Here is a 13,710-nt window from a genome sequence, read left to right as displayed (position 1 = left end):
CTTGCAAAATTATATTAATATTAATTGCATTAATTGCATTAGTCGCTAGCGTGTCTCTTAGGATCAGGGGAGTGACATTTACTTGTACAGCTCTTTACTAGCTGGCCTCCGTTACACAGTGATGACGTATTTCTTCAGGCCATCCCGTAACTTGGCATCACGGTTGCCTCAACAAGGGATTTTTCCATTATCTCTCGGATTAACGCAGAAAATAAGGTCTGTGACCAACAAAAGCTTATGATTCTTGCACGGTTTGTTCATGACTTCAATGTCACCATCACTAAGCTTCCAACATCTCTTTCAGCCTTTTTTAAAAACATTTTTTACCTGAGTTTGAGCTATACTCATTTGCAAGAGCATGATTATAAACTATTGAAAGTGGACCAGTGACGAGTTTACCTGTTCTGCTGATGACCTTTAATGTCCCGAGAGCCTCTCTAGTCCTCATTTAGACACTTGTTAGCAACTGCCTTTTACAAGACAAGTAAAAGCCTTTTTTTTTTTAATCACTGGGTATTACTGATGTATTTTATGTCATAGAATAAAACGTGAAAGTGTCTTGAGCTTTTGTTCACCACAGACCTTATTTTTAAGCATTTAACCAAAATCCCATTTTAAAAAAAACCATTGATTTCTGGATGTTGCTAAAATACTAACTCGTGTCCGGGTTTTGGCCTACAAAAATACGTCATCCCTGCAGCACTCTATAACTTCTAGATTATTTTTTAAATTGGAGAGTGAAGGTCAAGTAAACACATTGCATTGTGGGGTATGATATTCTATGCACTGTGCTATATTGTATACAGTAAGTACTATGCATTTTATATTGCATTAATAGTAAGAGTAGCAAAGTTAGTATGACATTCTGAACTTTCTTCTTATTCTGTGTCCCATTCAACTCGAAAGAATGCTATAGCGAACAACTCTATATGTCATACAAAAAGACTGTGTAGTTAACATGTCACAAAGCTAACAGTTAGCTATTTTAATATGCATAGATATGCAAGTAACTCACAAATATAGTTTAGTTCACAAATTTAATTTAGTTTTTATCTATTTTTTTTTTATTGAAAGTTTGAAGTTGGTAAGATTTTTAAACGTTTTTGAAGGAAGTCTCTTCTGCTCACCTGTATTTATTAGCTAAAAATATTAGTACATTTTTTACATTCTATTGTAATGCATATTTATGCTGGCATTGCTGATCTTCCAGCATCAATACTCCAGTCTTCATTTTTTTTTGATCAAAGTTCAAAAGAGATTAAAAATAGAATAGAACAAAATATAATAAATGTAATTTTTATTATTATTTATTTGAAATAATTATTTTGTAATAATTGTACAAATATTTGTACAATAATTGTAATCGCATCCTCGCTGAATCAAAGTATTAATTAAAAAAAAAATCTTACTGGCCCCAAACTTTTGAACGCTGGTGCAAGTATACTTATATCAAATCTATGTGTTTACATTCAGTAAAATGTTTTTGTTTTGTTTTTTGCACAGAGCTAATCGCATGAGAATGACTCTCTAAAATCAAGAACCACTATGGAAATAAAGTTAATGCAAATGTATTGTATCATCCTTGGCAAAGAAGTTGTAATGCAGTTGTATTGCTACTTTTTATGTCAAATAAACTCAAACTCAAACGCAATGCATTCTGGAATTGCGTTCTCGATGAAGTTATCTTAGAAGACAGCATAATTAAACAACCTTAGTGTTAGGAGCACACCAATGATGCCTTAAAGGCTGTTTATTCCGGAAGCTCACTAGATTTTCCACCGCAGCTTATATGTGAATCTGTACTTTTTTGAGATGTTTGTAGTCATTGTACTTGAGCAAAGGCACCCGATGTGCTTAATAAGGACGCGGTAATTGGTTGATCTGCCCTGTGCCAAAGCATGAAGCTGGAGGAAGCCATTGGCTGTTGGGAATGTAATCCGTCATTGGCTTACAGACTGAAGTGTGATGCACTAAGACTTCCTGGAGGCCAGAATGAGATCTAATGGATTATTACAATCACTGCGTGTGTGTGTGTGTGTGTGTGTGTGTGTGTGTGTGTGTGTGTGTGTGTGTGTGTGTGTGTGCTGATTAGTTTATTGTCAAATGCAACACAGAGAGGTGTTTCATCACTTAATAATGATACTGGCATGAATACATTTTTTACACTATAGAAACTATATAGTGTACAACTATAGAAACATGTATTTAAAAAACTAAATATGATTATTTCATATTGACTTTAAAATAAAAAAAATCATGAGTTTTTATCATGATTTGTGCCATATTATAATCAGATCTAAAATGTTTTTTTTTTTTCTGGAATGACCCTAATTTTACGGTTTGGTTTTTTATTACTTCATCAGAATGGTACGAATCTTGGTAAAGGTTTTGGCACTTGCTATGTGAACACAAATAAAAAATCATGGACATGATTTGAAAAGGTTAAATAGTCACACTTGTACTGTTCACAGTCAAAAATGAGCGCATTGGAAGTGAATGGGAAATTTATTTAATCTAGTGGAAACTTTTGGTACTGCACCCGAACAAAATCTCACTGAAAGCACATTTTTTAAGATATCAACCTCAAATTTGGAGCACAGCGTGTTTAGATTTATGGCTTTGATTTTTCTCACAGTTTTAGAGTAAAACTAAAAAAACTGAAATTAAATAAAATTAAAATATAATACATTAATTTGTATTTGAACATGCAAATTGCCATTTTTGACCGCCACACGAGCACCGGGTAAAATTTGTACAATTGGGTGGTGCAAAATGTGCATGAAATGTAATGCAAATGTATTTGACTTTCTGCATGTGTAATGATTTTTTTAATGATCGACAAGTCATAGTGATGCTTGTCTAGAGGCTTAAAAAGTCTAGATTAAATTTGACTAACTTTCCTCATCCATGTTCTTGACTCGTGTCATTGGGCCTCAGGTGGAAAGTGTCCTTCACTCCAGTAAACACACTGAAGCCACAGAACTAACAGGCCTTTTGACTTCACCACACCTACAGGTAAATGATGAGGGAATGTCACACAACGTGTCCTTGTTGGCATCTGTATAATTTCACTAAAGTTTTAATGGTCACACAACCTTTGACCTCAGCAACAAATATATGGGAATTTTCTCCTCCCACTTAAAAGCTGATAAGCCTTTTATTTTGCTATCATAAATATGCAAGATGATATGGCTAAATGCAAATGATTGTTTGCATTGGTAACGCTTTACAATAAGGTCCCATTAGTTGCCTAACACATTAACAATGAGCAATACATTGTTATTGCTGTCTGAAACCACATCAGACCACCATTTAAGAACTAGTGAAGCAGACATTATCAATGGCTTATGTTATCAATCAGCCATTTGATCAAAGAATCAAGATCTGATCTGCTGTCTAAACATGTTCAGGTCCAAATCAAACGCTAACAAGGGCATGAAAACAACTTCCCTGTGTGTCTATTTGTACACACCACAGGTTAGATCCAATTATCGGCCTTAGAAATAGATACCTGCCACAGAACAGGACACAAGATTATTACCCTCCCTGCATAACAGAAGATATTCACCCCTTTCCCAGCCCTCCCGCTGCTTTCCCTCGCCACACGCACAGCGGGCATTTAAAGCAGTCTGTCTCTCTTCCTACTGTATGAAAAATTACAGGTAAGAGGTGATGTGATGATTGACAGCGCTGTGTGGAGATTATGGAGGATTGGGTTTATGTTCAGGTTAAGCTGTGCATCATGTTTGGCAGTCTGGCATTGAGAATCTGATGTGGCCAAGGGTTATTATTGTGAGGTGCGGTACGCCTGTCAATTTCAGTGAGGTAAAGCGGCAATCCTGTGTCAGGGGGGTTTCAATGTGAGACAGAGTCTTGGGTTAAACGAAATGGGCGGGAACTTGCTTGAGTGCTTCTCAGCTTGAAAGAAGATTGATTGTTTGCTTGTTTACATTTTTTTTTTAAGGCAGGGCTTGTTTTCAAAGCATACAGATATTCTACATAACTTGATTTTTGACAGTAGGTGCTGAAGTTGCCACCATGATGCTAGGGTTTTGAGTGGTTGCTAGGGTGTTGCTATGCAGTTGAGTTGTTTAAAATGTAGCTATGTGGATGCTTTGGTGTTCTGGGTGGTTGTAAGGGTGATGCTAGGCTGTTATAGGCTAGGTAGCTGCTATAGGGTGTTTTCTGTGCTTACTAGGGAGTTGATATGTGGTTTCTAGGGTGTTGTTATGCAGCTGCTAAGGTGTTCTTAGTATTTTAAAATGTTTCTACGTGGTTGTTATGCTGTTCTGGGTGGTTGTAAGGGTGTTTCTAGGCTGTTCGCTAGGTAGCTGCTATAGGGTGTTTTCTGTGCTTACTAGGGAGTTGATATGTGGTTTCTAGGGTGTTGCTAGGGTGTTCTGAGTGTTTTAAAATGTTTCTATGTGGTTGCTATGGTGTTCCGGGTGGTTGTAAGGGTATTGCTAGGCTGTTCGCTAGGTAGCTGCAATAGGGTGTTTTCTGTGCTTATTAGGGAATTGATAGGTGGTTGCTAGGGTGTTGCTAAGCTGTTTGCTAGGTAACTGCTAAAGGGTGTTTTCTGTGCTTACTTGGGAATTGATAGGTGGTTGCTAGGGTGTTGCTAGGCTGTTCGCTAGGTAGCTGCTATAGGGTGTTTTCTGTGCTTACTGGGGAGTTGATATGTGGTTGCTAGGGTGTTGCTAGGCTGTTTGCTAGGTAGCTGCTATAGGGTATTTTCTGTGCTTACTGGGGAGTTGATATGTGGTTGTTTCTAGCCTGATGCTAGGTAGGTGCTATAGGGTGTTTTCTGTGCTTACTAGGGAGTTGATAGGTGGTTGCTAGGGTGTTGCTATGCAGTTACTAAGGTGTTCTGAGTTGTTTACCATGTTGCAATGCGGTTGGTATAGTGTTCTGGGTGGTTGCAAGGGTATTGCTTGGCTGTTGCTAAGTAGCTGCTATAGAGCTGGTAAGTCCCGCCCATCCGTAAAACCCCAAGTGGACCTCTAGGTTGAAAAATCGTCAATGCAAGTGAATGGGAGAAAATAATTATTTTCTGGTCCCGTTTGAATTGTGCCATGAATGTGAACATATGTTGTCTGTGAATTTTTTTATATAATTTTTCATGTTACGAGTTTGACAGTATATGGTATGATTCTTCGGCTAGCAGTTGTGGAAAAGACATAACGAGAAAGACTACATGTCGCCTATGTGACGTAACCCCATAAAGTTGACTTACCCGTGGTTTTCGCCAACCTCAACGATTTTGTCCTCTCCCTGAAAGAAGGTGGTGAAGTGCACCAAAGACACAGCCATGTTTAGCGGGATCCGTGACGTGAGCTAGTGTCCGTGTGCGAGTGGTGGTGACGTTTCAAACGCGTCGAAAGCAGCGAAGAGTTGTAGTCCACAAAGTGCTCTCACACAAAGTCTAACTGTATCAAACTTCTACCCGCTAAATTGTAGCATTCTTTACACGAAAAATTATATAAAAAATGCACAGACAACATATGTTCACATTCATGGCACAATTCAAACGGGACCAGAAAATAATTATTTTCTCCCATTCACTTGCATTGACGATTTTTCAACCTAGAGGTCCAGTGGGGTTAGCGGAAGGGGCGGGACTTACCAGCTCTATAAGGTGTTTTCTGTGCTTACTAGGGAGTAGGTAGGTGGTCGCTAGGGTGTTGCTATGATGTTCTGTATATTTGTAAAAGTGTTGCTAGGTAGTTGCTATAGGGTGTTTTCAGTGTTTACTATGGAGTTGGTAGATGGTTTTTTAGGGTGTTGCTATGCTAAGGTGCTCTGATTGTTTTCAAATGTTGCTATGCGGTTTCTCTAATGTTCTGGGTAGTTGAAGTTATGTTGCTAGACTGTTGCTAGGGTGTTTTCTGTGGAGTTGATAGGTGGTTGCTAAGGTGTTACTATGCAGTTACTAAAGTGCTGAAGGGAGTTTTTTTTTATATTCAATTGCAGGAGTGTTCAGGGTTGGTTGCAATGTGGTTGCTAAAGTATTGCTATGCAGCTGCTAGGGTGTTCTGGATGATTCCTTACTGGCTCAAGTCAAACGGGTCGAGGCCGACATCTCCATTCACCAGTGCTGATGTTCATGGTTCTTCCTCAGGCCCTGATGGAAGCTCACGACTGTATAGCCGAGCAGGAATCGGATGTTGAAACTATTGAAGAGCTGGACCATGATGAAAAGACCACCAAACTAGTTTCCCTGGAGAAAACTCGTGACATGCCTCTAGTAAGTCATTCATCTACATTCATTGACATTTATAGTCTCTAAGGGCATCAATGAACATGTGTGTGTGTATATATATTCTTTATTATATTTGTATATATTTATTATATAGGCTAGTATATATATTTTCATAATAGTTTTTTACTCTGATTTTAAACTATAAATTTAAATTCTATATTCAAACTGTACGTTTGAATTCAGTTACATTGATTGTTTATAGATATTTGATTGTGTTTCTGTATATGTTTAGGGTGTGACGGTTCGTAATGAACTTGACTGCGTCATCATCAGCCGGGTGGTGAGTGGAGGAATGGCAGAGAAAAGCAACCTGCTCAGTGAAGGAGATGAAATCCTAGAGATCAACGGTGTTTCAGTTCGTGGGAAAAGTGTTAATGATGTTCACAACATACTGGTGAGATCTAGCAGGTCCTAAACTCTTTGAAACGCCTCATACTCTTTAACCGTAATAATTGGCTGATATTGACTACCATTCGAAAGTTTTGAGGTCTGTGTTTGAAAGACGTCTCTTATGCTCACCAAAAATCTTGTGAAATAATATTAAAATTTAAAATAGCTGTTTTCTATGTGAATATATTATAAAATCATCATCGTCTTCAGTGTCGCGTGATCCTTCAGAAATCATTCTAATATGTTTTTTCTTCTTCTTTTTCTTTGTCTCTAGTCCAGCATGCATGGGTCCCTCACATTTCTGCTCATCCCAAACTGTCAAAACAAGCTAGCTCCTCACAGACCGGCTGTGGTACGACTTCATCTTCATCATCTCTTCATCTTCATTCCTTCATTTGAGTGTGTGCTGCCTTTTCTAGGGGCCTTCTGGGATTTTTGTCTTTGACTCTGTTTGAAACCCTTGTGGGCTTCTTGTTACAATGCATTCTGGGATAGCCTTATGCATGAAGTATGTCTGTGATCAGGGTTTGAAACTAACTTTTTTAAACTCACCGGCCAATTTGGCTACAAAATTTTAAAGTTACCGGCCATTCAGAACTTCAACTAGCCAAAAATAAATAAATTAATTAAAAGAAAGAAACCATAAATATATATATATAAACCATGTGTGTATATATATATATATAATTTTTGGATTTCATACATACATTTCTTGTTCAAACAAAATCCGGTCATCCAGCCATCTCCTCCCTTCCTCTTCCATCCTCATCCTTTCACCAAAAATGTATTTTAGGTGGACAGATCAATACAGTACAGTACAGGAACATCAAAAAATGTTGGATGTTGGAAAATAACAATGCCTTTTTCTGTTAACCACATTTTTTTTAGACTGCACTTTTGCTTTAATGCAATTGAACAAAAACACGTTCAAGTAAGCCAGATATGCGCAGATTCTGCGCAATACGATGTATTTAATACACCATGATGACTCAAGAGTTGAGTATCCTGATAGGCTGATTGGTCCTTAACTCAATCACATCATTCTCTATAGGGCTCAGCTGACTGGTTCCTGCTGTATCAGTAGCCAATGAGCTGATCAACCTTCAAACACTTGGTCATCATTTGCTGTAGCATTACAGCTCGCTTACAGAAACCCTCCACCTTCCCCAGCTCCACCTGTATAGATCTGCTAGTGGTAAATCATGTAGAATATATGGAGCAGCAGCATTTCTTACTCAAAACAGCAGCAATAACAGCAGATGTAGATCTATTCTGCCAAGACCAAACATATCAGCATTTTCATATCCATTACCAAACACAACAGAGTTGTCAGAACTAAGTTTCTTCATCTAAATGTGTCATTCATCCGTCCTCCTCATTCTCTTTCTTTACAGATGCATGTGAAAGCAAACTTCAGCTATGACCCATCTGAGGACCGATATGTGCCGTGCAGAGAGCTCGGCCTGTCCTTCCAAAAGGGGGACGTCCTCCACGTCACTAGCCAGGACGACCCCAACTGGTGGCAGGCGTACAGGGAAGGACATGAGGACCAGAAGCCCCTCGCCGGACTCATTCCTGGTTAGTGTCTGCTTAGAACAGATAGTAGAGCGCATGCTGAGTTATGGGAGATAACAAATAAATCCATTGAAAAAATATATATTTTATAAGCTGCATATAAAATATTTATCATATATTTGCAGTGATTTTGCGCTTAGAAATTGGTCATTAAGTTTAAACTCTGATTCATTGATTTCAGCCTTATTTTATTATTATTTATGTATTCACTAATATTTTAATTGGTTTTTATATTTTTCATTTTCATTTCAATTTAGATTTTAGAATTGATGTGCTTTTGTCATTTTTATAATTTTTTTAAATATTTGATATAGTTTTTATTCCTTTTTATTTCAGTTATAGTTTTAGAAATGTTTGTAGGCCTATAGAATTAGCTCTTCTATAGAGTTAGTGTTTTTTTGTTGAAGTTTTTTAAAGTTGCCACTCACCGCCAGCATTTTTGATCATTTTCACAAAACTTTCATGACCCCCAGAATATTTTGTTGTATGAATATCTGATTCTGAACATGCAACTTATCAAAAGAAAGAACAGAGCCTCTGCTTTAATAAAACAAATTCTAGCTTTATGCATTCTTTTCTTTTCTTTTTTTTAACACTTTAAAAACAACATTTTAAACAAAAAGCTGCTGAGAAAATCACATTTTTTGTCAGAGATCCAGATCAGATTCAGATCTGATAGATCAAGTCCATCATTCTTAATGTTTGATAATCATGTTATTTTACATATATGCATAAGCAATGCTTCTATTGTTCGTTTCTGCTTCTTCGCCTGTGTTGTTTTGATCTGCGGATTCAATACTTTTTCAGAAGATGAGCAATAGCGCCCCCTACCGTATAACATTGAAAACATGGATCTAATTTCAATAGTTTTATAACACTGAGGGCCCTATTTTAACGATCTGAAACGCAAGTATCAAGCGCGAAACGCAAGTAACTTTGTGGGCGGGTCTTGGGTGCTGTTGCTATTAGACCGGCGGGATAAAATACAGAGAAGTGACGTTGGGGATGGGAGAAACTCACCCAAAATAGCTTTGGTTAAACAGGCGTATAAAAATTTGGGTAAATGTGTAAGCTAGATTTATGCCTATTTTTTCACATCTTCATGGACACCACAATGATTTCCCTCATGTGTTAATTTTTTTCCTTGTAATTATGTATGGTTTTCTAAAAATGAGAACTGCTGCGTCTTGTGTGTAGATGAGAGAAGCAAAGTGTATGCGCGTTGTGCACACGCTACATTGATTATGGCCAAGCATGCGCCCTTAAAATAGCATATGAATAACATGCGCAACGCGCCACTGACTTTAGACAAGGTTTTTCCTGGTCTGTGGCGGAATTGTTTTCTGAAACTGCAAAATAGCACCAGGGAACGTTTGCGCCGGAACACGCCTCCTCTTTTCACTGAACCACCCCCGGGAGAGCAAGTTCATTCCCTAATTTAACGACGTGCGTCTGTGGAGGGAAAAGTCCGCTGTGCGTCAGGTGCAAAATAGGAATGAAACATGCGTCGGTGTACAAAGTCAATTGCGCTGGGTGCAAGATAGGGCCCAATTAATTAATAATTAAAATATAAAAATTAAATCATATTAAATAATTTCAGAACGAATTTTGAGATATTTATTGGATATGGTTAACTATTGCCCAGTTTTAGTTTTAAACCCTATTTGTTCGTATGATTGTTTGGAGTTATTTTCTATATAGTCAAATTACTTGTAGTTGTGTGGTGCATATGTCTAAGACAAGAGGCATGTTGTGTTCTCTCAAGGGAAGAGCTTCCAGCAGCACAGAGAAGCCATGAAGAAAACCATCACGGACAGGAATCAGGAGTATAAAGGTGAGCTGGACAGTGTTTCCCTGCTAAAACTCATATATACTCATAAACATACAGTACATGCTTTGAGTTTGCATCCTCCTTGGAATTCTTCGCCGTTGCTGTTGAACCTTATGTGGAAAGTTCGTCAATGATAATAGTTATTCTTTCTTTAGGGAAACTTTGGTGCGCTAAGAAAAGCAATAAGCAACGGAAAAAACTATTGTATAACCCTAATAAGAATATTGGTGAGTATTATCTTTTTTAATTCTTAGTCATGAAATCTGAATTTATCCTTGATTGTTCCTGCTCTTGCACTGTTAAAAATGTATTTTACTTCAAAGTTTCACGTTTAATTCAATGCGTTACTTGCCATTTCTTAGAAATTGCTAGTAAATTTCACAAATAATTACAAAGTGGCAGTTGTTTTGAAGTAAATCCATTCTTTTTCAGTGCTTTTTTGGTTGCTTACTTGTGCAAATGAATGATGACCCACCATCAAGTCCCTATTTACAGCTTGGGTGCAAGTATAGGGGATTTCCACCCGTTTAACTCTGCAGAAACTGTACATTTGATGAGTCTGATGTGAACGAGGTGTGAACGGTTAAAGACTGAGGAAGGTTGTTGGTTAATTGACGGCTGTTCACGGAGGGAGGTTTCCTCTTCTCTTCTTTTGTGATTTCTTGCATGCCTCTCCACACTAAAGATGGGCAAAATGAAATAACAATGAAAGCTGTTCTCATGCCCTGGTTGCAATTTGCATTAAAAAAGAAAAAGAAAAGACACACTGAGAAGGAACATTTACCTTTTGGTATCCAGCATTGTCTCATGTTGTGGACCTTCATTGTTTGGGAATTTCTCTGAGAAATGTCGGATTTAAGTCCTGTAACTTAAAGGGGTGGTTGATTATGATTTGACTTTTCTAACTTTAGTTAGTGTGTAATGTTGCTGTTTGAGCATAAACAACATCTGCAAAGTTACAACGCTCAAAGTTCAAAGCAAAGGGAGATATTTGCTTTTAAAGAAATTGCTTTTTAAGGAATAACAAACGGCTGGTATAGACTACACCACATTCCTCCCGGGTTAGTGACATCACCAACCCTAGAATTTACATAAACCCCGCCCCCTGAACACAATTTATAGATTATCAAGACAGAATATGCTAATCAATGACTAGAAGATAACTACACATAAGCTACATAAATTCATCAACTAACCATTCAGAAATGTCCTGTTGCTTCTACATGTTGTCACTTCTTCTTGAGTCTCTCCATCATTGTCTGACTTCAGTTTGAACATAAAAGGCTAAACGTTTTTGAAATGTTCAGTGCATGTCTGTGTGAGTGCAGCTGTTGTAGCTCCGCCCCCTGTGCCGGGAGCAGCAGCTCATTTGCATTTAAAGGAACAGACAAAACGGTGTGTTTTTGCTCACCCTCAAAAAGTGACAATTTTAACATGCTGTATAAAAATATCTGTGGGGTATTTTGAGCTAAAACTTCACACACACACTCTGGGGACATCAGACTTAATTTACATCTTGTGAAAAGGGCATTATACCACCCCTTTAATCTTGAGCTGATTTCAATAGCCCTAGTCTAGACTAATGACATGTATATTTTGCAAACTCTCGCCAGTAAGGAACATTTGTCATTGTTCAGAGCATTACAGTGAGGATATCCTGACCTATGAGGAGGTGTCACTGTACCAACAGCCGCCCGAACGCAAGCGTCCCGTCGCTCTGGTTGGTCCACCGAACAGCGGACACAATGAACTGAGACAGAGACTGTTGTCCTTACAGCCGGACCGCTTCACCGGTGCTGTTCCACGTAAGACTATGCTTTTCTACAACTTTAAGTACTTTTTCTACAGCAACACGTGATATGCATGTGCACGCCGTCAGCGCTTTCACAGATTCACGTTTTTGAAGTTTGCGCAGAGATGATAATGTTTTTCAAAATTTTCAACACTTGGAACCTAATCTTTGCAACGGAAGTAAATCAATCAAAACTAACTTTAGCTGGATAATAACTTTATCCTAGAGCTGCTGTAAACCCTAAATAATCTGTTACGGTAATTTCATATTATCACTGTAAAGCTGCTTTGAAACAATCTATATTGTTTAAATGAAGGGGACTTGACTTGGCATAAAGTTATTTAACATTAAACTTAACCACAATGGCTCACTAACTGCATCTATACAAAAATAAATGTCATAAGAGACTGATTTGGAAGGTTTGCATACAATCGTAATCATAATTAAGATTTTTTAAAGTTTCTAAGAAGTCTCTTCTGCTCACCAAGGATGGATTTATTAGATGTAAAAATTGTAAATAACTGTTTTCTATGTAAATATATAGTAAAGTGTAATTTATTCCTGTGATTAAAGCTGTATTTTCAGCATCATTACTCCAGTCTTCAGTGTCACATGACCCTTCAGAAATCACTCTAATATGATGATTTGATGCTCAAGAAGCATTTATTATTATCAATGTTGAAAATAGTATTTGCTACTTGTTGATACGTGATACGCTACAATTTTCCCAGTTTTGAGGTAATAAGATTAAGATAAAGAATAAGCTAGGATGCATTAAATGTAAGTGAAAGACATTTGTATTTTAGTATTTGTATTTTGAGCACTTCTTGAGTTGTTTGCCTCTTCATGATGAATCGCTTGCTGTATTCCTCATTTATAAGCTGCTTTGGATAAAGGCGTCTGCTAAATGATTAAATGTAAATAATATTACAAACGATTCTATTTCAAATAAATGCTGTTCTTTTGAACTCTCTATTCGTTAAATAATCCTGAAGAAATGTATTACAGTCTCCACAAAAATATGAAGCAGCACAACTGTTTTACCATTTTTAATAATAATAATAATGTTTCTTGAGCAGCAAATCATCATATTAGAATGATTTCTGGAGGGTCATGTGACACTGAAGACTGGAGTAATGATGCTGAAAATACAGCTTTGATAAATGACACTTAACAATACATTCACATAGAAAACACTTATTTTAAATTGTACAAATATTTCATTGTTTTAACTGTATTTTTGATTAAATAAATAGCAGAAGACACTTCTTTCAAAAACATTATAAAAATCTTAATTATTCCAAACTTTGGAACTCATCACATTGTAAGCATGCACATAATGCTGCAAAATCCTGTCTATGTTTCTAAGCTTTGGAACAGAACCAATCATTTCCTTAAGAAAGACTTATATACATTAATGCATACAAACAGACATTGTTTATACACTGCCTACTATTTTGCCATGCATATCTATTGTGCATCTTATATGTGATTTTGCACACGTTACAGACACCACACGAAACCCCCGCACGCATGAGCTCAACGGAAGAGAGTACAACTTTGTGTCACGACAGAGCTTTGAATCTGAACTGGCTGCTGGGAAATTCATCGAGTCGGGCGAGTTTGAACAGAACCTGTACGGCACACATACGGACTCAATCAGACAGGTTGTCAACTCTGGAAAAATCTGCCTTCTGTGTCTGCAGCCCAGGGTAAGACTCACTGACGAAGGTGTACTTGTTTTACCAAGTCTGAGAAGCATGGAATTGGTTGGTCGTATGACGTGTGTGATATTAATAAATTTAAAAAAGCACACTTCCTTTTTGTCTTGTTTTCTAGCACAAATATCTATCTTTTCAA

At 37.4% G+C, this 13,710-nt stretch overlaps 1 protein-coding gene across 7 annotated transcripts in view; it reads left to right on the top strand.

Moving 5' to 3' along the window:
* LOC311305356 (protein PALS1-like) overlaps window positions 1-13,710 on the top strand; it is a 45,092-nt gene that overhangs the window by 7,576 nt on the left and 23,806 nt on the right. For 3 of the 7 annotated variants that reach the window (XM_084432997.1, XM_084432996.1, XM_084432998.1), the window contains exons 4-12: window positions 2,938-3,015; window positions 6,122-6,247; window positions 6,495-6,656; window positions 6,927-7,004; window positions 8,047-8,230; window positions 9,993-10,061; window positions 10,214-10,285; window positions 11,696-11,863; window positions 13,360-13,562. In XM_084432997.1, coding sequence (XP_084289123.1) covers window positions 2,938-3,015; window positions 6,122-6,247; window positions 6,495-6,656; window positions 6,927-7,004; window positions 8,047-8,230; window positions 9,993-10,061; window positions 10,214-10,285; window positions 11,696-11,863; window positions 13,360-13,562 — 1,140 coding nt within the window. The remainder of the gene's footprint in view (window positions 1-2,937; window positions 3,016-6,121; window positions 6,248-6,494; window positions 6,657-6,926; window positions 7,005-8,046; window positions 8,231-9,992; window positions 10,062-10,213; window positions 10,286-11,695; window positions 11,864-13,359; window positions 13,563-13,710) is intronic. The other 4 variants (XM_084432999.1, XM_084433000.1, XM_084433002.1 and 1 more) reach the window with 2 other exon arrangements.

Source organism: Rutilus rutilus, assembly GCF_951802725.1.
Source record: "Rutilus rutilus genome assembly, chromosome: 15".
Classification (NCBI taxonomy): Eukaryota; Metazoa; Chordata; class Actinopteri; order Cypriniformes; family Leuciscidae; genus Rutilus; species Rutilus rutilus.
The sequence above is the reverse complement of the archived record's forward strand: the minus strand, read 5'-3'. Positions and strand labels throughout refer to the sequence as shown.